Below are 23,339 nucleotides of genomic sequence, written 5' to 3' on the forward strand. Positions count from 1 at the left end.
TTTTTCTGTTCTTTTTGGCAAGAGGTTAAACTCCTTTAATAGGATTTATGTAATTTAGCAAAGAAGTACTAAAACAAGATTCTGGAGCTTAAAGGGATCATGTAGCATGCAAGGTGTAATCTGTTTGTGTTTTGCAGTATTAGTATATGCGTCAAACCTTGTTCAGCTCTCACACTAAAAATGTGACAGAATGAATCAGTCTGATTTGAATGCAGCATAACAGACCTGAACCTCAATTTATGTGAAGTGCATCCCAGGGTAAACACAACATTGCCCATGTCAGTGTGACCTGTGTTATTTTCTCTGGAGGCTCGTTCTCTCTGGTCTCGTTCTCACCTTCTTTATAGCATTCACTTTCTCAAACAACAGCAAATATGAGTGTTGGGTTCTCTCACCACTTATTAAAAATTCTTGGCTCCTGTGGCCCTGATCCAGCTTGCATTACGCTCTGGGTAGCTGTCAGGTCTGAATCAGGGCGACCTGGACATGTGACAGATCCTGGACAGCCCCTACTGTCTAATGAATTGCTGGCACGCAATGAGGTCATTAACTAGGAGGCTAAATTAGCAGGTTGCATGCAAAACTTTTGAGTTTGAGCCAAATTGCGGAATATCGTTTTCCCCCCCCAGTGACTCACTTCACCCCTGGGAGGCACAGAATCAGATAATCTCATTAGTCTAACAAAACATTTCAGAGAATGTCAAAATCTTTGGCTGCATTTCATAGAGGCTTAAATCTACAGTATGTGCCACGCAGGGCTTCATTGTATAAACAAAACCTGACTTAAAATTCATGTTTAAGGCAATTTCCAATTTTATTTTGACTGTGCCTCAAGTATTAATTTTTCAAAAGTTTGAATAAAAAAAGACTATGTGTACAGGAGAGTGGCCTTACATTTTTCAACAAACATTTAACAAAAGGATTCAGGATCCAACAATGGTTCAGAATGAAATGCGTATCTTTAATAAAGTTACTTTGGATAAAATGTTTGCTTAATGCATCAATGTCATCTTTTTAAAAAGACAACACTATCATAATTTACTAGATACAGTAAGATAAATATTTTAAGATTTTTCAATTTCATAACAAAATTCCATCAAATTGAATTGAGCAATCATTAACGAGAGTACAAATTAGTATTTGTTAGTTATGAAAAATAAAAAAGTTGCATTAATGCAATTTTGTTAAACATTACACAATTCAGTTTGATTGAGTGTATATGTCAATGATCATTACATCACTCATAATAATATGGATTTCTTAGTAAAATGGGGTGTCAGGGCTTCATTATGGAAGCATGTTCTGCACTTCTGAGTTTGACATTTTTTGGAAAGCCTTTAAAGTTGCTGTGAGGTTAAAATCTTTATGTGGGTGTAATACTACATTGAACCCACAGAGGGCTCATGTGTTCAAATTGAAAGGGTTGAAGCTTCAACTTTCTTTTAAAACATCAATGATTTAACTTTGTCTCAGAGTGACATACCACATGTGGATTCATACAAAAAATTACACAAAAAATAAATTACACTCCAAAAATTATTTTAGCCTATTTTAAAGATTTACTCATTTCAATTTCATAACAAAAATTCCATCATGTTGAATTGTGTAATGTTTAACAAAATTAAATTAGTGTTTTATTTTATGAAATATTTCTCAATTCAATTTGATGGAATTTTGTTATGAAACTAAAATGCATAAATGTAAATGTAAATATAGTCATTTAGATTCTTTCCCCTGCGTGAACATTTATTTTTTAGCAAAGATGACTATATCAGAATATATTTCTTTCTCATAATATTGTCTGTCTCCTTTGAAGGATAAAAACTGCAACACTTTACAATAAGGTTGTATTTGTTAACATTAGTTAATTATATTATTTAACATGAACTAAGAATAATAAATACTTCTACTGCATTTATTAATCTTAGTTATTGTTAATTTGAACTTTTATTAACACATGTTTTAAATGAAAGTTGTATCTGTTAACATTAGTCAATGCATTAACACAAACTAAAAGTGAACATTTGTCTTTTTATAAATGATCATCAACCAAGATACATAAAAGCTGAAAACAAATATGTTCAATGTTAGTTCATGATACCTAATGCATTAAAAAGTACAACCTTATTTTAAAGTGTTACCAGTACTACTTCATAGTCCTCATGTTTTTAAATGAAGTTGGGTGTTGAGGTAGGAGTTCTGCCATAAATGGGTCTGTTTTGCTGTATAGTTCATGGCCTCTGCCGCAGGTTTGTGAAAGTGACTGAACGTGTGAAAGCTTCTCTAAACAAAACATAAAGAGACACACGCACTGGCAGCAGTTCCACAGAAACCTGCTGGAAACTCATAGACATGAAAAAAGGTTTTGTTTGATCAAACCCTAAACCTTAAGAATTTAACTTTGGCTTGTAACTCATCCTGCACCACTTGTGCTATATCAAACTCTACATTTTTGCCAGACAGATGATAAAAAAATGACCACTTACTGTAGCAACTGCATGAGAACATGCTAAAAACACTCAGAACACCTAAGCAACAGCTTAGCATCACCCTGACAATCACCCACAACATCGTAGCATTATGGCAGCAAGATTTGCACAGGCAAGCACCATTCACATTTTATTCAGGAATTGAAAGAATTTAGTGCATTTATAATGCAATCTGTACACACAGAGCAGAAGGCATTCCTACATAGCTTTGAGGAGTCTTGGTTTGGGATTCAGGCTGGAGATGGTTGAGTATGTGACATCTGGACTGTTTCATGCTGTCTCTGATGTGGCTCTTCTTAAGCCTACAGCCCTGTGACCTTTGACCCACCCTCAAAACTACTGCCATGTGCCGGAGACACAGATCTCATGTCCAAGGCAACGGCCAATAAACACCTGTAACAGTGGTGGCTAAAAAATGTGTGCTGTGCAGGTTTAAAAAGTATACCTTGTTTTGCTTGTTTCATCTTTCCAACATTTCTATATGGCTTTTTGCACTCCCTTTTGTTACTAGTTTGTAATATTTGGTCCAGTTGTTTACCTCCTTTACTGTAAGCCACATTGGTTCGGTCTGAAAATTTTAGGTTAGCATGATTTGAGCTAAAGAAGCACAATCACATTGTATTACTGACTTGATTCATTGATCAGATAATACAGACAAAATTCTTGGAGATTTCCGTCTTTCCCCATTCAAGTAGATATAGTAGCTGTACTTGTATCACCGGAAAATAACTGCCCAGTGACATCGTTAATATGGCCACCCAGTGAACTGACTTGCCTTAAAAGGGACGTTGGATATAGTTATTTAGCTGAAATATGTGACACTCTGCTGGATATTTGATTCCAGCTCTTTCTTCATCATAACAAGACACAGCCAGCGTGCCCTTCCTGTAACTGGAACTCTATCCAGACATCAACTAACACCATACCAAATCTTTCCCCTTTTCAGAATGTATCTCATTAAGTGCTTTGGAAAGGAAATTGCATTCATTCTTTTAAATATGGATGTGTCTCAAAACACTTTCCTCCATCGTCCCTTCAGTACACAAGAGCAAACAGAAGGATCAGTCTTTAAGTTCCCTAGGAGTTGTGAACTGCTGTATTAGAGTTTTGACCTGAACTTGGTGTGTAACACCCTCAAGTCAGATACACTGGCGGCGTTTAAGCAAACAAAAAGCCGCCAGCTTTTAAGCAAACACTGGACCAGGTGAAAAAATACTTAGGCTTGAATGATGCTTTCTTTGGCAACAAAGATTATTTATCAAGAGTCTGACTGTCACACCTTATTCCAGGAAATGGAGGTTTGCTGCTTTGGTGCTTCATACAGCATAGTGCTGGGCAAGTTGAAGAGTTGCATATTAAAGGAATATTTTGGGTTCAATAAAAGTTAAGCTCAACTGACAGCATTTTTGGCATAATGTTGATTACCAACAAAAAAACAACAACATTTTGACTCGTCACTCCGTTTCAAAAATCGAGGTTACAGTGAGGCACTTACAATGGAAGTGAATGGGGCCAATTTTTGGTGGGTTTAAAGGTGATTTGTGTAGATTATAATTTTATAAAAGCACTAACATTAATTCTTCTGTTAAAAGGTCATGTATTATTTGAGCCGTAAAGTTGTTTAAATCATTGTTTTTGTGTTCGTTTTAGTGTTTAAGGTTTACGGTCTTAAGACGTCATGGCAACAAAGTAGTAAAATTGGATATAACTTTACACAGAAATGGTTAGTAAATGATTTTATCACATAAAAATCATGTTAACACGCAAATGTTTACATCATGTGGCAATACTTTTGAAACAGCGAGTATTTTTACTTTTAAGGATTGGTCCCATTCTCTTCCATTGTAAGTGCCTCACTGGAACTTTGATTTTTTTTTTTTGTTTTTTTTTTTTTAAGAAAAGGAGGTACAAGTCAAAATAAATGTTTGTGGCTGGTATAGGAAATAATATTTTAACATGGAAATAATCCACCTTTATTAAAAGCAAAATACATTTCCTCACCTTTAATATATATTTAAATAGTTAAAAATGTAATAAAATGTTTAGTTTCATATGTTTTAAGACATATCCATATTTAAATGTATGTTAGCTACTGGCCCGGACCCATCTTCCATCGTTCCGGTCAACAAAATTATTAATTTATTATTTACACTTGTTCTTTTTATGATCAGATTCCTATCCAAACACTAAAAATGGCATAAAGTGGCAAAAAACAAACAAACAGAACATTGTTTTACCACAGTGTTTACACTTTTCAGGAAGTCAATGTGCACTGCTTTCTTATAGTTGTCTCTGTACTTTAAACATTTACTTTATGCATTTGGCAGATGCTTTAATCCAAAGCGACTTACTGTGCACTTATTACAGGGACAATCCCCCTGGAGCAACCTGGAGTTAAGTGTCATGCTCAAGGACACAATGGTGGTGGCTGTGGGGATTGAACCAACAACCTTCTGCTTAACAGTTTAGTGCTTTAGACCACTACACCACCACCACCACACCAAACTAAAACTTTTTTAAGTTCTGGTCAGTTCGTGAATCATATGACAGAGCACCTACACCATTTAAAAGCTTTTCTGGGGGGAAAATATATTTCCATGGTATCCATGGTATCTCCAGTAATATTTTCATGCTTGGATTAACTCTATGAAGTGTTTTTGACAAAAGAAAATAAGCTCTCTCTCACAGGTATGTTTCCTTCATTAGTTCAGCCTGAGTAGGATAGATACAGCAGACTGATCATTGTGAGAGTCTTTTGTATGTCTATAACTCATACTGTAGTATTCAATTCCAGCTCATATTTGGGTAGTTTCTACCTAGATGAAACAAAAAGTGAATTTTATGGCTCAGCTGTGCTGCTGTGAATAAATGTGCCAAACCATATTATGTCTTTGTTCCCTCATGTTAGATCCAGTTGTGTTAGTAGATATCTCTCTATCAGAAGATCCATTATTCCATATGTCATATGGCTTTTCATGAAGCAAAATATGCATTGTTTTTATCTAAACACTTTGGAGTTGTCTTCATGTCATGTGGGTGCACATCATTTTAAACATATTTTTATATTAACATTTGTATATTTAATAAATGTAATACCATTAATTTCTTTAGGGGTAACATTTTTTACAGCATAACTTTATTTATGTTTACACATATATCGCTTCTCAAGATTTCCATTTAACTACTGGAGTCTTATGGATTACTTTCATGCTGCTTTTAGCTGCTTTTTGGACCTTTCAAATTCTAGCCAGGAGAATTTATGCATTTAATTGCCTGTGTGAAGAAACTGTTCTTTAATCTGTTGGTTTTGGCTCTCTATAGCTGCTCGATAGAAGTTGGTCAGTAGGTTATGATGGAGGTGAACGTGCTTTAACTTCCTACGGAAGTAAAACCTCTGTTGGGCCTTCCTCACATGATGAGAGGTGTGTATGGTCCAGGTAAGGTCAGCCGAGATGTGCACACCAAAGAACGTAAAGCTCTTTGCCCTCTCCACCTGCACCCCATGTATATAGAGGGCAGAGTGCTCAGTGTGCTTAGATTATCTAAAGTCCTCTATCAATTCCTTGGTTGTTGGTATGTTTAAGTCCAGGTTATTGAAATTACACCATTCTATCATATGCTAGATATGCTATCATAACTAGGTTTTAACTAAATATTTTGGGAGAGTTACAATATTTTGCAGACATGCAATAGAGTTGTTATGTCCCATAAAACATCTGTGACAATTGCACTTACAGTTTAGAGAATGAGACTGAGCCAAAGATTGAGAAAAACTGTAAATTGGATTTGCTTAGTATAATTTAGCTGTTTTAACAAAACAATTATGTATAATGTTTAACTCATGTGAATACATTTTGTATAACTACTTACCATAAAAATTAGTAAATTCAAAAAGCCATTTTTTTTTTTAACAAAATAAGCCAATAGACGGTGAACAAAAGCGAGACATAAAAAATGGAAAGAGTTAAATCATGGAGAACATTGTTTGATTGTGTTGCAGCTGTCTGGCACTCCAAACACAAACAAATCTATCTCTTTGTGACCAAGACTTGTACAGGCCAAAGTTTGTCTTTGGCCTGTTAGCTTTTACAATCATGTAGAGCACCTGCCTCAGTCAAATAATTTTATTTATGGTCCGTCTTTGTTTTCTCTTAGGAATGCTGGGAATGCTACAGGCTCTCTCTGTCCCAACAAGACACAAATGATTAGTAGTGGCATTTAGACACAATCTCACCCACGTCCTATCCCACTGCAGGACATCAGGCCATAATCTGAGGAATGTAGGATGCTTTCAAGGGGGTCAATTTCTCATTGTCTCTCCACCTACAGTCACATCTAACACAGTGTCTGACGCTTATTCGGTCTGTCATCATTACACACATCATATAGCATCATATATAGTAGAACAGACCAAGGGCTAGTTGTGACACTTTTCACTCCAGTGAATATTCCTCTGGGCCATTTTACTTTTAAAAGTTAATTTCTGTAGAGAATAAGGAATAAGGAAATAAAGTAGAATAAACAACTAAAAAATAAGACAAAATAACTAACCAAAAGAGTGTTATTCATTCATTTATTTATTTCATATTTAGCTTCACAACATACAAACATATATGCTTTAAAGTATATACAGTACATATAGGATTTGGTAGTGTAGTTATTGAAACAGTCAGTATAAATATATTGGTGCATGAATTGGTTTTGTGATGAGTCATGTTTGTATATGTTTGCATAAATTTACACAGGCATCTGGATGATAAAATGTTATCACACTCACTGTTATTTGATGTTAAGGACGTCGTGCATGAACAACTGTAAACAGAACTAATAAAAATGTTTATGCATTTACAATAGCATTGATGTCTTCACATGCTAAAACTGCTTGTGTTGTGCCACTTAAAAGGCACAATGGCTGTGTTGTTAATTTTATGCTCTGTCCCAAACAGAAAAACAAGGTATGCAGAGACACTGGGAGAATTCACTAAACTGTTGCACGACTTCAGCGTAAAAACCTGCATGTTATTATACACCCGCAGTCCAACTTGGCTAGGCCGCTATATGTGCAGGTTTATCCCTGCGCCAGGCATATTAAAATTAACAATTGTCATAATTTTCAGTGCAAATGAGTCTTGTTATAGAATGCACCTGATTCTAAAAAAATGCTATTTGCCTGGCGCAATTAACACTGTATTATTTTAAACAAAATTGTATTTAAAAGTGATGATTGTGTGTTTCTTTTGATTTCATGGCAATAATGAGTTATATGATGGAGAACATGCTGTATAGTCCCAGTAAAGTATGCTGCATCCTCCACAACCAAAAACTCGGAACCACTCAAACATTTTTGGGTGTGTTTCTTGATTTGCATAATTCCTTTCAGTGAATCATGTGCTAAGACTATGCAGTCAGCGTGCAAATAAACGCATCAGCAGCTGCAGTTCCTTCTTAGTGAATTCCTCGCTCTGAAGCTAAAGATAACAAACTGAAAAAGGAGTATTTCTGAGAAACAAAAGTCAGTTCAGTCTCTTCAGTTCATTTTAAAATGAACACCCAACATTGCCATGTCACATAGTATATCTTCATTTGACTAGCAAGTCTCTCAGTGGGTACAAGCAAATTAGATTCTCTTCTGGTTCTCAGTCAAAGTCACGGTCTACTGCACAGGCTTATTCATGATATTGAGTATGTCATCCAAAATGGAAGGGCCTAAGTCGAGTTCAAGCGAGCAAAGGGATCCTGTGATTTGTGTGAGCGACTCCTGTGAGTGGCTTTTGCTTTTGGAGATCTCAAAGTCTGAATCACATAAACAAACCTCTTCCACCCCACTATCTCTGTCCGCCCAATCGCCCTTGATGTCAAACAACTCCTGCTTGTACTGGAAGACCGAGTCGCTGTTGTTGTGATTTTTACCATTGCTGAAATTCCCATTGGCATCAGTATCCTTGTTAACGAAGATGGATAAAAACTTCTCAAGATCATTTTCACTGTTGTGGATCTTCTTCTTTTTGGCAGGTGACTTCTCCGGTATCTCCACAAAGTTGATTGAGCATTCGTTCTCTTCCGGAACGGGGCTGGGGTCACTTCTGAAGACGCTGATTGACTGAAGAAAGGTCTCCATCTGCAGGATCTCCAGATCTTCATTCACATCAGAACCAGTTGGAGGAGTAGATAGCTCATCTAGGTTGTCCAGAGTATTCTGAGTTATGGGAAACACAGTGGTGGAGATCAGAGGTAAGGTCAGTGCTTGGCTTCCACCAATGCTTGGAAGGGAAATGGCATTTTTCAGGACTGGTGATGGAGTTTCGACATAAGAGGCTTCGGAGGCGCTGTTGGCCCTCGTAAACTCCCCATTTTTGTTATATTGTGGCCGAATAAAACCACCTTTCCCAGGTAGAAGCTCAAATCTTCCTTGTAGGAACGACATATCACCGAAGGCATCGCATTCGCCACCCTTACCAATGTGGATAGTGTGTCGAAAATCCCCAAGAGGAGGACTGATCATGTCAGGGGACAAGATGTCCCTCAAACGACATTTCTTTCCCTTCTTACTATTGGTGGACTTCAGGTAGATGGGCATTTTGGCGGGCATCCCTGCTATGGAAGAGTCCAGCAGGTATGGAAATGAAAGGGACACACTCTTTAACAGAATTCCTCAGCTGGGTGATAAACTTGCCGAAGTCTCCCAAGGGAAGGGCAGGGGTTACATTCTCAGAGAGCAGCTGTTTTAAATGTGTCCACAACCCTTAGTGAAGACAATCCAGCCCAAATGTTTGGATTAATGTCCTTTACCTGAATAGAAGGATAAATAATTTAGTTTTCTTTGCACTTAACATCAAAGATTTAGGACTTTATTGCATTCATAAATAAGGCTGTACAATGTTTCTTTAGTTTAATGGTTTAATAATATTTAAACATTTATCTTGGGCATCTGAATGTAATCCTTCCAAACACAGATCAAATAATAGCTTAATCTAATCAAACTCAGAGCCTCTGGATAAAAATGTGTTGCCACTGATCTAAGAGCAGTTTCTCATTTTAAATCATCACATTGGAGATACCTAAAAAGTATAAAAGTGATACAGTTAGACAACGCAGATGGCATTGGAAGTTGGCTCCAGTTTAACACTCATTAATGTTACACAGCTGGATTTCTGTCTGGTTTAAGATGGTCGGCGAGACTTTAGTTGGATCTGTGGGGTGATCCGTGGGGCACAGACTGAAAGAGAGAGTAAGAAAAGCTTACGAGTATAATGAGATAAAATAAATGCAAAATAGAAAAGGAATGTTCATCAAGACAGACTTTGAACATTGGCTGAGTGACTTAGCGTTTGCTAGGCGGTTGCTAAGGTGGTCTGAGTGGTTGCGAGGTGGTTACTAAGGTGGTCTGAGTTGTTGCCAGGGTATTGCTAAGGTAATCTGAGTGGTTTCTAAGCTCTTTATAGGCTGAGGAATGGATGGATGGATGGATGAAATGAACGAACAAATTAACAACAGACAGTTTGCTGTTATATATGCCTTTGCTTTAGGTGATTGCTAAGGTGGTCTGAATGGTTGCTAAGGAGGTATGACTGGTTGCTTTGTGGTTGCTAAGTTGGTCTGAGTGGTTGCTAGGGGGTTTACAAGCTGAGATGGATGAAACGAACGAACAAACAAACAATAGCAGTTATATATATGCCTTCCTCCGTGGTTGATGGTTTTTTTGTGTGTTTGTTTGGCTGTTGCATGTTTGAGTGTTTGCTATGTGGTTGCTCAGGTAATCTGAGTGGTTTCTAAGATGTTTATATGCAGATGGATGGATGGATGGAACAACAAATGATAGATAGACAGACAGACAGACAGACAGACAGACAGAGAGAGATAGATAGATAGATAGATAGATAGATAGATAGATAGATAGATAGATAGATAGATAGATAGATAGATAGATAGATAGATAGATAGATAGATAGATAGATAGATAGATAGATAAATAAATAACAGTATGCTGGTTTTGCAAGGCCAACATACTGCACAAAGTACATCAGTTGTTGTCATTCATTCCAAAATGATAGTAACTTTCCATTATTTCTGTTTCTTTGGTAAACACCACTTGAGTCAAGAAGCTTTAAAGATAAAGGAAGGATTTCTAGAGATAAAGATGAGTAAAAAAGAGCAGAGAGTTTGAGAGGCTTAGAGAGAAGAGAGCATGGATAGACAGCATAGAAGAGGACTAAAGAGAGAGAGAGAGAGAGAGAGAGAGAGAGAGAGAGAGAGAGAGAGAGAGAGAGAGAGAGAGAGAGGAGGGTAACCACAGAGAGAGGGAGAGTTCTTGCCCATTTATGGACATATTTCCTTTAGATTTTTAAACACTGACCCTCTCCGACAGACTGCAAACAATCACTAAAACACCGGCTGGCCCACAGCTAGCCAAATATGTATGACTGTAAAAACATCCACATTCCCTGGCGGCAGAGCACAGCGTCCTCACACTCCTTTAAGACCCACTTAAATAAACCACTCTAGACCTGAGGCCGTTTTCATTTCAAGAGAACTTTCTTTTTTTTGTTGTTGTATTGTTTGCATCAGGTGTTCTGATAAAGGTGATGTAAGCGATTTTACAACCCATAAAATATCCCTATTATGTGACATATATCACTGACAGTCCTGGGCCTTGTAAACAGCCCTTTAGAAGTGCTCTCTGCCTGTCAATCATTATCAGTGTTTGGATTTGCTGGCATGCCTTTGGAGGGTGGGGTTTTGGAAAGTGGGCTTGTGGTTGAAGGGATGAGGGCAGTTTAAATCAGTAGCTAAGTTTAGAAGAAACTGGTAAAACCACAGTATATATATATATATATATATATATTGGATATACAGTATACCATGGTATTCTTTGAAGTACCTTGGAATAACATGTAAAACTAATTGTACATTAATAGGGTAATCATTCAGTACAGTGGTACATATCAAATAAACATGTAATTTCCAACTAATACCATCAATGTATCATATTACTTGTCATTCGGAACAAAGGATGTTAGTGTTTATGATGGTAATGACTCTGGTCTGAACAGTGTCACAGCTCTATGATCCACATCTTCTGGAAGATCGCCATTAAAGACAGTCAGGGAGCACACTGTTTACAAAACTCTAGAAATTCCATTTCCTCTGTGTACATGTTTCCCCTGTGGTCAAATCCTAACAAATCACACAGCAGATAAAAAAATAGAATTAAGATAAAAGGATGCAGCAATACAGTTGAAAACAGTGCCCAGACAATGATGTAGCCTGTGTTTTCCCCTCATTAAGGGTTTTCCAAACGGGGGTTCACAAACCCCCTGGGGGTTCGTCAGGGAACTCCAGGTGGTTTGCGAGAGAGTGTAGAGGGAGAGTGTATTTCCGTAATTTACTGGATTATAAAAACAGTGACAGACTTTTCCAAATGTTCATCATTTGACAAAAAAAAAAAATTAAAAAGAATGCAGCTTAAAACAATCGCATCAATTTTCCTTTTGAAGGGATATTTCACCCAAAAATGAAAATTCTCTCATAATTTCCTCACTCTCATACAATCTAAAATGTGTATGACTTTCTTTTGCTGAACACAAACAACCATTTTTAGAAGAACATCTCAGCTCTGTAGGTCCATACAATGCAAGTGAATGGTGACCAAAACTTTGAAGGTCCAAAAAGCATATAAAGGCCACATAAAAGTAATCCATACGAATCCAGTGGTTAAATCAATATCTCCAGAATCTATATGATAAATGTGGGTGAGAAACAGATCAATATTTTCAGTTAATTTTTATCATTAACCTCCACTTTAATTTTAACATTCTTTTACATTTTGAGAGTAAAAGTAAAAGTGGAGATTTATGGTAGAAAAGGACTTAAATATAAAAAAATACAAATATTTGTTTGTGTTCAGCAGAAGAAAGAAAGTCATATACATATAAAAGTAAAATATCCATACAAAGTTCAGACGTAACATAATTACTTTGATTATCAGTGACACAATCATGCTTTAAAAGTAATCTTAGAGTCATTAATCTGAAATTGTTTGCCCTGTAGTCCTGACAAGCAATAGTTAAAGGCTGGACCCCCTTGGGCTGTACTTTTAACCGATTGGTTGCAGCCCTGGCTTTGTTACTTCTAAGAAAAGTCTTTTTAATAATTGAAAAATATCAAGTGTACCTACTGTAAACAAATGGAATGACATGTATATAAAATCATTACGGAAATGAAAACAGAAATGACAGAAAGAATAGACTATTGTTATGGGTAATGACTACATGTACAGAAGTGCAATCTTTGATTGGAATAGACATGCCAATGGTGAATTAAATTAAATTAAATTAAATGGATACATATTATAAAAATAAAAAATTAGATAATAAAGGTTAATTCAAATAAAACCATATTAAAAAGTGCAAAGACGTACAATTAATTAGATTTTGAAAGTTTTACAATAAACAAAATGCAGTAAATTGTTTAGGTCAAAGTTTTAGCTGACAAAAAAGTTTGGGGAATCCCAAACGAATATCATTATTCCAGTCTTACATTCTGTGTGTGTATTTTGCTCTCTGTAGTTTGGGCACAAAATTATTCCCAAAAGTGAGCTAAATATGACATACAGTGTACCCTTGATTTAGGGAGATTCTCATTTGGAAAAACCTTTTTTATATTCAAAAAATGGAAAAGTTGTTTTTTAGGGGCAGGGTTAGTTTATAGTCATTAAAATGTGCTTTCTAAAAAACAATAAAAGTTAATTTTATGGTATGTTGGTCGGTTCATTTGTTTTTAGAAATAGAAAAACAAAATATTAATTATGCGAAAACTGTTTTTTCTTTAAAAAAAAAAAAAGAATATAAAAATATACAGCAATTGTCAGGGTTCAAGCCTTTTAAGAACTTTCAAAGTATGCAAAAAAGGTAAGTATTTGTATATGTATATGTACTTTGTAAGTTGTTGAATTTGCAAACTGGTGTTAAATATGACTCTGATGTCTTGTGTTCAATGAACCTGAAACAGGACAATTATTATGGTGGTCATTTTATACATTTTTTTATTTTATTTTAACTGTTATAAAGCCACAAAGAACCCAATCTCCAAAAATGGAATTATAGGCTTTTGGATATACTTGGTCAAACCCACGTGATAAATGCAACCCCTAAATAACTAAATAAATAACTAAAGTTAAACTTTCCTTAGATAATTGACATAGGGAGTACTAGATGTAGTTCACAATAGCATGTAACATTGGATAATACACAATAATTTACACACCATTTATACAGCCATTTTGCTGAAAATTGATTGGCTGCTGGCAGCCATGTATTTTTATTTGTCTGAGTCATATTGTAGAATATGTTAGCATTTGGCCCCTACAAGAAGCATACCAATTTTAAACTTCATTGATAATACAGTTGCAGAGTTATTTTGTAGTTTTAGCACCCCCTATAGGCGAATTGTTTCACGATTTTAAGTGCAGACTCAAAATATGCTGTTGTATACAAATGTCATAACATTTAGCCTTTTCGTTTGGTAGATATTTGTCAATACGTACAAAATGAACGACGCCAAACCAATTTGTTGGCTTATATCTTCGCAACGCTTTGATGTATCAAAATTCCTTTGGTAACTTTTACATTTTATAAAATACAATACAACGAAGATATACATTTTGTAGGTCTTGGTTGCGGATTTATTGGCGAAAATGTAAATGTCCTTGTTATAGCACTACCTTGTGGCCGATTTTCATAAAACTTGGTACACCCACATTCTGACACTTTCTACAAATATCTCAAGTTTCATAATGGTCAGCCATTCAGATTTGATGTTATTAGCTGCTGAAATTTGATTGGCTGCTGGCGGCCATATTTTTTGTTTTTACAACTGATATTGTAAGATGTTATCCTTTGGCCCCTACAAGATGCATACCAATTTTCAACATCATTGATCATACAGTTGCAGAGTTATGTGCGTTTTTATTTGTAGCGCCCTTATAAGCGAAATTTTGCACGACTTTGCTTGCATCCTCAGAATGTCCTGTTGTCTATATGTATCAAGATTCGTAACATTTAGCCTTTTTGTTTGGTAGATATTGGTCAATACGTACAAAATTGATATCTTCGTAACCCTTTCACAAATCAAAATTCTTTTGATACATTTTTGTCAGGATGGTCTATAGTAGACAAACACCGCTTTTTGTGCAAATTGGACATACGGCCAAGGAGGAGTTAGAAAAAGTATATTTTTCGAATTATGCAAATTAGCTTAAATATTTTCATGATGGAAATGAAATCGGAAATATACGTTTTGTCCGTCTTGAGCTAAGGAATCCAACAATATAAGACACTTGAGTGTGCGATAAATGGTTTAGGAAAAACCAAACCGTAAATATGATCAGTGCCTTAAGGCTGATCAGGCACAAACTGTGATACTCTGTGGGACTACCCTCCCTCAAAGTTTCAGCTCTCTACGACTTACTGCTTGGTCTGCACGATCAGTTTTAGGGCAGAATAATAAAAATGATAAAAATCTTGACAAATACAATAGGGTTTCAGCCCTTCAGGCTTGAACCCCTACAAGCCGTTTTTTCTTCTTCTTTTTAATGAAAAAAACAACATTCAAAGCATTATTCACATTTTGTTTTACATTTTCAAATAGCTAAGTAAACTTGTGTGTGCTTGAGCAAACTTTTAGTACCAACTCAGTGGGCGATGAGTTCACAGGCTTTACAGGCAGTTTTGGACACTGATGCAGTAAAATGCAAATAAACCTCACTGGACCAGTGAACTATTTATAAACGTGACAAAAATCATTGGGATGGTTGAGAAATGTGTCTGCATGAGTGAGTCATTGATAGAAGAAAACGTGTGTGCAGGGAATGCTGCAGTGCTTTAGGAGTCACAGCTGAAGGGGACTGGATTATGTCTGAGCTTTGACGTATTTGACGCAGTGGATGCTTCTGTTCTCCTTTACTCCTTTTCTAACATTCACTCTCCAAAGCACTCATTTCACCTTTTCTCTATGTAAAGTAATTCACAGTAATCAGTTCTATGTTCTGCATTCTTTAAACCAAACCCCTTTGTATTTGATCTTGACTGTTGTTGCAGATACTAATACAGCAACATGAAGGAATTTGATTGGTTGCATTGATGACAAAGCTCACACAATTTTAAAGGCCACCTGTCAGAGCCAGATCAAAGCAAGCAGGTGTGTGGATGCCAGGGTGGGGTTGAGAAAATCCAAAGAGGAAGTATGTCATGAGGCTCAAGTTAGAATTATGGCTAAGGATAAAAATAGGGTTGAGTTTAAGGTTAGGGGTTGAGGCTAGCTTTTAGTTGGGGAGGGGGGAGGGAGGTTTAAGGTTTGGGTTAACTGGATAGATCACCGAAAAATGAGCAATGAAAGTAAGTAGTGAATGAGACAAACATACAGCTTAACATATCCTATGTTTCATAGAAGAAAGAAAGTTTTGCATGTTTGGAACAATATGAGAGTGAGTAAATGATAACACTTTCTCAGTCCTCTATATCCTCAGTTAAATGAATCAGTTTTATGGCTTGCTATATACAGTAACAAACAACGCCATTCAAAGCAACTATCAGTGATGTGTCAAGCTGGGCTGTTGAAGTAGAGCAGCTGTCTCTGACATCCCCTTGATATGGATTTATCTATGGGCCATATCCTGTATGCAGCTTTCATTTTAGATCTGGAATGAGTCCAGAGCCAAATGTTACACCCAAGTGCTCTGACGCCCCTACAGAATGCACACCCCCTTCAGAAGTGCATGTCAGCATATCTGCAGTGTTTCTCAAATCCGACTGTCTAAATGAGAGCCCAAAGCCTGAGCTCCATCCACCAGAAATACAGAATGAGCCAAAATTAAATAGCATGAGAGCGAATGAGACAGATTCTAATAGAATGAGACTACATGAGAGAAAGAGACAAGATCAAGACTAAATAAGTCAAGAATGAGATTGATTGAAACAGAATGAGACTAAATGGAATATAATGAGACAAAATGAAACAGAATGTAACAGAATGAGACAGAGTGAGGCTGAAAGAAATCGAATGTTACAAAAATGAGACAGAGTGAGACTAAATTAGAAAGAATAAGTCTGAATCAGACAGCATGGGTTAGAATGAGGTAGAATGAGAATGAATGAGACAGAATGAGACAAATTAGCTTGAATAAGACTGACTCAATGGAATAGAATGTGAAAAAATTAGAAATTGAGATTAATTAAATAGTATGTGACAAAAAAGAGACACAGTAAGACTGAATGAGACATATTCGTACAGCGTTAGTTAGAATAAGGTAGAATTAGACTGACTGAATTAACTGACTGACAAAAATGAGACAATAATGAGACTAATTGAATGAGCCTAAATGCAATAGAATGAGACAAGTATAAGACTAAAGGAGACAAAATAAGACTAAATGGAATATAATGAAACTGAATGAAACTGAATGAGACAGAATGAGTTAGAATGAATTAGAATGTAACAGAATGAGACAGAGTGAGAGTGAATGAGAAAGAATGAGTTAGAATGAGACATAATAAGACTGACAGAATGAAACAAAATGTGACAAAATGAGACAGAATAAGACAGTACACAGTATGAGGTAGAATGAGACTGAATGAGACAGAATGAGACTGACTGAATGAATATGACAAAATGAGACAGATAGAGACAGTACACAGTATAAGGTAGAATGAGACTGAATGAGACAGAGCGAGACTGAATGAGACAGAATGAGTCTGAATGAGACAGAATGAGACAGTGACACTGTATGAGGTAGAATGAGACAGAATGATACTGAATGAGAAAGAATGAGACTGACTGAATGAATGTGACAAAATGAGACAGAATGAGACAGTACACAGTATAAGGTAGAATGAGACTGAATGAGACAGAATGAGACTGACTGAATGAATATGACATAATGAGACAGATTGAGACAGTGACACAGTATGAGGTAGAATGAGACTGAATGAGACAGAATGAGACTGACTGAATGAATATGACATAATGAGACAGATTGAGACAGTGACACAGTATGAGGTAGAATGAGACAGAATGAGACTGAATGAGAAAGAATAAGACAGAATGAGACTGACTGAACGAATTTGATAAAATGAGACAGAATGAGACAATACACAGTATAAGGTAGAATTAAATTGAATGAGACAGAATGAGACTGAATGAGACAGAATGAGACTGACTGAACGAATGTGATAAAATGAGACAGAATGAGACAGTACACAGTATAAGGTAGAATGAGACTGAATGAGACAGAATGAGACAGTGACACAGTATAAGGTAGAATGAGACTGAATGAGACAGAATGAGACAGAATGAGACAGTGACACAGTATGAGGTAGAATGAGACAGAATGAGACTGAATGAGACTGAATGGGAAAGAATGAGACTGACTGAATGAATGTGACAAAATGAGACAGAATGAGACAGTACACAGTATAAGGTAGAATTAAATTGAATGAGACAGAATGAAAATGAATGAGATTGAATGAAATAGAATGAGGGTTAATGAGAAAGAATGAGTTAGAACAAGACAGAATAAGACTGACTGAATTAATCAAAATGTGACAAAATGAGACAGAATGAGACAGTACACAGTATAACGTAGAATGAGACTGAATGAGACAGAAGGAGACTGACTGAATGTGACAAAATTAGACACAATGAGACAATACACAGAATAAGGTGGAATGAGACTGAATGAGACAGAACAAGACTGAATGAGAATGAGACAGTGACACAGAATGAGGTAGAAAGAGACTGTTTGAGACAGAACAAGACAGAATGAGACTAAATGAGACAGAGTGAGACTAAATAAGACAGAATGAGTTTGACTGAATGAATGTAACAAAATGAGACAGAATGAGACAGTACACAGTATAAGGTAGAATGAGACTGAATGAGACAGAACAAGACTGAATGACACAGAATGAGACAGTTATACAGCATGAGGTAGAATGAGACTTAATAAAAAGACTGAATGAGAAAGAATGACTCAGAAATAGACAGAGATACTGTAGAGAAGCACAAAATAGGGTGAAGGGTGAGACCATGGGCTGAAAAGAGGTTTGATGACAAATATAATTGCATGCTTTCTCAGTACTGCTAGCACTCAGTAAACAGCTCACGTGAGGAGTATGTGAATTCGATTATTTTTAGAGCAAGTTTGATTGGCAATCTAAATATGGCCAATGATGACATTCTCCAGTCACAGCCCATTTTACACAGAGATGTGTTTAGAGGACTGAGCCGTCTTCAGCCCTGCAACTGTGCTACTTTTGATTCTCCCCATGACCTATTTATCCATAGCCTTTTTTGGCTGAAAACTGGACCAACCGTTTTCCCTGGCTGGTCCGGTTTAAGCAGTTGTTGTTGTTGCTGGTGATGCTGTATTTAAATCTGCATCATCTGGAAATCACAGCATGATGTTTTTGGCTGATCTTTTTACAGGTGCAATCTCAAACTACATGGACGGGAAAGTAAATGTACATATGAGAACTCTCTAATATCTAATATCTAATATCTAATAACAATATCTCAAAATGTACTCAAATTTGCCAAGATACCAAAGTCTGGAATAACATAAACATTTATCATCATATTCTTCCAAGGCCAACTTATGCTGAGCTATGCTATCTATTTAAATTATACAGTTTTATATTCTTACTGTCTCTCAACTAAGTTTGTCATGATACCAACATTTTAGTTTTGCAGCACTGATACTAGTAACATTTCTTGATTCTTCGTACCAATTTTTATACTACAATAATATGCTTTTGAAAAAGTTTAATATCAATGTAAATAAAATAAAAAAGTTTTAAGTGTATCTCAATTAAGTAAACATTGCTTCCAGTTTTCAATTTATTTATTTTTTAAGTAGGGCCCTATGAAACATCATTTATCATCAAAATTGTGTCTAATGAAATTAATTAATAAAACTTTTAAACACACCATTGGATTTTTGCACCAAGTGCTTGTGTAAAAATCCTCACAGCATCTAAACACATTGGTATTATTTTTTTATAAAATAAATTACTGCACAACAGATCATCACAGTATAAATAAACAATGGTGTAAACTTTTATCCAGTAAAACAGCACTCTTGTGTGATAAATAAGATGAGGATAATGATTATTATTTTAATTTATAATAATAACAATAACATTAATTGTTATTTATTAATAATAATAATAATAATAATGATTACTTTTATTATTACTATATTTCAGTTGCAAGCTTAATCTGGCTTTTATTTTGATGGGAAGGCTTTTTAGTATCTGTGTGTTTTTGACGGTAGGTTCACATCTCCGGAAAAGCGGAGTGCAATTTTTAAACCGCGATATGCTGCAATTTAATTTTAATTATTCTATTATGTCAGAATTAATGCATGTGCTAATGCATGCAATTAATTAAAAAAGTTTAACACGTTAATTTTCTTAATCGCGATGAATGCATTTACCGTTAATACGCCAGCGTAAACACTGGTTTTCAGTGTATAATTCAGCGTTATTACACACACACACACACACACACACACACACACACACACACACACACACACACACACACACACACACACACCAGAGCACTTATACCAAGGTGAGACTACAAGCTTAGCATAAAATAGCATAACACGGCCACCCCATAGACATTCTATGGTAACAAGCTAGTTGACCATTATGCTCTGTCCTATGATAGAACTGCGTAGGTTATTATCTCATTAAATAAAATAATTTCTGAACGCACTTCCCAGCTAAAATGATTAAGAAAGGAGCTTGTAACACTATTTGATGAACAAATCAAGCCCAGATAGGATATCAATGTGATAGAAATCAAGTATTTTTCCGCCTGTGTAAGGTGCATTTTATCTATCACCAAAAAGCAGAATGAGACATTTTGTTTGCAAGCGCTTTTCATGTGGAGTTCAAAGTGTCGCTGGCATTGCCACTGACGCGAATCATTAACGCAGCTTCACAACAGACAACAAAGTGGATATCCACAGTCTACAGGCAGATTAATATTGTGTAATATCTATCTATCTATCTATCTATCTATCTATCTATCTATCTATCTATCTATCTATCTATCTATCTATCTATCTATCTATCTATCTATCTATCTATCTATCTATCTATCTGTCTGTCTGTCTGTCTGTCTGTCTGTCTGTCTGTCTGTCTGCCTATAATGTATATTCTGCAGGTGCTACTTATGTCACAGTTAATAAGCGCTCTGTTCAGTCAACTACTACAACACACAGCATTTTAGCAAATGAGCAGCTTTACACATTCACTGTAAAGCGTGCAGCACATGCAGACAGTAAATTAATTAAATCACATAATTTAGCAGTTTGGTAATTAAAATAGGACATATCACAATTTGTCTAAATCACAATTTGATTAATAGTGTATTCAATTTTTTCCCCTAAAGTGTCAAATTCCTGTGTGAGCATTTGAAAGCAGTCGTGTGTCAGTCAGATAGCGAGCATTGATCGTAGTCATACTTAGTAGTACCGGTACTGAGAGAACACTGGTATTGTGACATACTTTGTATTTTTTGGAATTGACTTGGTACCGAAATACTTTTGACATCGCTAATGTCAGCAATTATCTCAATTGTCTATTTTTATTAAATTTTTAAGAGAAACATCTCTTTTTTTCATTTTTTTATACTTTAATGAAACATACTGTAACAGAGAATTCCGTTACATATCCTGAGCATTGAAAAAGCAACTTCTGAGCAACAATAATTTCCTCTGGGTCCAGTCTTGGGTGTTTCAGGCCTACCCCTTTATATTTTCACATTTCTCCAACCACAAACATACAAACGACCCTCTCTTTTGGACAATATTTAAAATGATTAAAGAGTATTCAAACTTCTTCCAGTTTGAGGTTTCCAGTCTGTTACATAAAGGAACCCTTAATTGCACTCTGGGATTGTGTTTGCTGCTGTGTTTTAGAGGAATCAGGGTGGAGCAAGGTCTTTTTTTTAAAGCGTAAGGTTTTACTCTGTTTTTACACCCTGCCGCCCACTTCTGAGGCTTCTGTTCTCAAGCTGCTGTTGTCTTTGGCTGGCTCCATGCAGAAGCAGAATGAAAGAGTCGAGTCGCTGACTGTTTGCAAGTTCTGTTGGACTGAGGAATGTATATGAGGAATTTGAAAAGAAGCTCTCTTCAAGTGCAATGGCTTGCTGAGTATGTGAAAGAAGAACATAAAACAGCAAAGAGAGTGAACTGCCAGGTGTCGGTTTGCTTTGGTCTCTTTGACCCTTGTTGTGTGGCATGAGAGAATTTGTTTGACACATTCGGCACCACAAACTCTCATGTCATAATGACAGCCATGTGTGCATGAGGATTTTTTTTACAACCCTACATAGCAGATAACTATGTAACAGAAACACAATATTTCATAAGTACACAATGCAAGTAGCCTCTTTTTCAAAGGGAAAGTGTACCATATAATATACAAATTCTGTCAACATTCTGAATTTTACCCTCAGTAACCATTTACTTTCAATTGAATAGATAAAAATATGCAATGACAGGGTCAGTTAACACTGACTCACAGTGTTAACTGACCCTATCATTCTGCCTCCTTTTTTTCCACGGAAGAAAGAAAGTCATACAGCTTTGTAAAAAACATAAGAATGAGTAAATGATGACAGAATATTCATTCTTGGGTGAAATATCCCTTTAATCAGCAAGCCTCCCTTGGTCAAGCTGGTCCACCAGCTAAACCAGCACTGAATGCCTAAGCTGGTGTAATCAGCATTGAAATTCTCCATCTGATCATTTAAAAAATAATTTGGTATCTTGCACACACACACACACCTGTGAAAATCTACTGTATCCATTTTTACCTGATTGTGTGTCTTTGAAGATTAATGTCCCTGTTTGCTCACACTGTGGTTGACGAACTGTAGTCTGCTTCTGGGTGGTGCGGTGTGTTGCCGTTTTCAGCTTCTCTCTCTCACTCTCTCCCTGCTTCTGCCCTTGAGGGTTTTACTTCTAGCAGGCAGGACGTCTGCCGGACAGCTGTTTCAGAATTCTTCTGTGAAGCAGTGCGGCTTGTCTCCTCTTTGATTTGCTCCTCCTTTCTCCGAATGTAGCACCTGTCCCTGCCTGTCTGCTAGTGTGCATACACCGCCGACAGCAGCTTTGAAATACAATTCTGCCGTCTTCTTTAGACCTGATCCTCTGGAGCAGGCAGTATTTCCTGGAGAGGCAGACAATGCTCAGTCATGGGAAGAGTAGAATGTAGACTTCTGCAGAGTCTATTGCTATTTGATATTGTGCTTTCCAGCCACTAAAGTCGAAGTCCTTCTTTACTTAAACAGAGTGGACGAAATGCAATGTCTCTATCTTTCTCTTCTCTTCTCTACTCTCTCTTCCCACCTACTTTCTCTCTCTCTCTCTCTCTCTCTCTGAATCTTTGTCCAATGTTTTCTCTTTCCTCTATCTCAGTTCTCACACTCTTACATTTTTACGTTCTCTGGTTTCTTCTCTGTATTTCTTACATCACGTCCTAACCATTTGAAAATACTCTGTTTAATGTACATTTTGAGGTTTTAGCCAGACCAGTTGTAAAAATCAATGAAAGACAGTACATAATTTTGTTTACTTGGATTCTGTTTATGTTGCCATGTGCTGGGTTGCCATAGTAAAATCTCATTGGTCCATCATCCATGTTAGGAATATTCTAGTCACTATTTACTTTCATTGCATCTTTTTCCATAAATTGAAAAACAGCCTACATTAATCTTTTTTTTTTTTTTTCATTAATGGAAGAAAACCCTAAGGGTTTGGATCAAGATAAAGGTGACTGA

The 23,339-nt window shown here is 36.2% G+C and overlaps 1 protein-coding gene across 1 annotated transcript; it reads right to left on the minus strand.

The window, feature by feature from the left end:
* Nucleotides 1-7,054: 7,054 nt before the first annotated feature.
* On the minus strand, nt 7,055-22,874 carry LOC127660417 (cdc42 effector protein 3-like). The gene is made up of 2 exons (XM_052150624.1): nt 22,374-22,874; nt 7,055-9,278 (listed from the first exon to the last, which is right to left on the minus strand). Exon 2 carries the CDS (start codon nt 9,076-9,078, stop codon nt 8,143-8,145), a length of 936 nt encoding a protein of 311 aa, XP_052006584.1. The 5' UTR covers nt 9,079-9,278; nt 22,374-22,874; the 3' UTR covers nt 7,055-8,142.
* Nucleotides 22,875-23,339: the final 465 nt, after the last annotated feature.

The sequence above is a fragment of the Xyrauchen texanus genome, chromosome 20 (genome assembly GCF_025860055.1).
Source record: "Xyrauchen texanus isolate HMW12.3.18 chromosome 20, RBS_HiC_50CHRs, whole genome shotgun sequence".
Taxonomy (NCBI): Eukaryota; Metazoa; Chordata; class Actinopteri; order Cypriniformes; family Catostomidae; genus Xyrauchen; species Xyrauchen texanus.

Excerpts from the sequence above, each read along its gene's own strand:
- LOC127660417 (XM_052150624.1), bottom strand. The coding sequence starts at position 9,078 with ATGCCCGCCAAAATGCCCATCTACCTGAAGTCCACCAATAGTAAGAAG.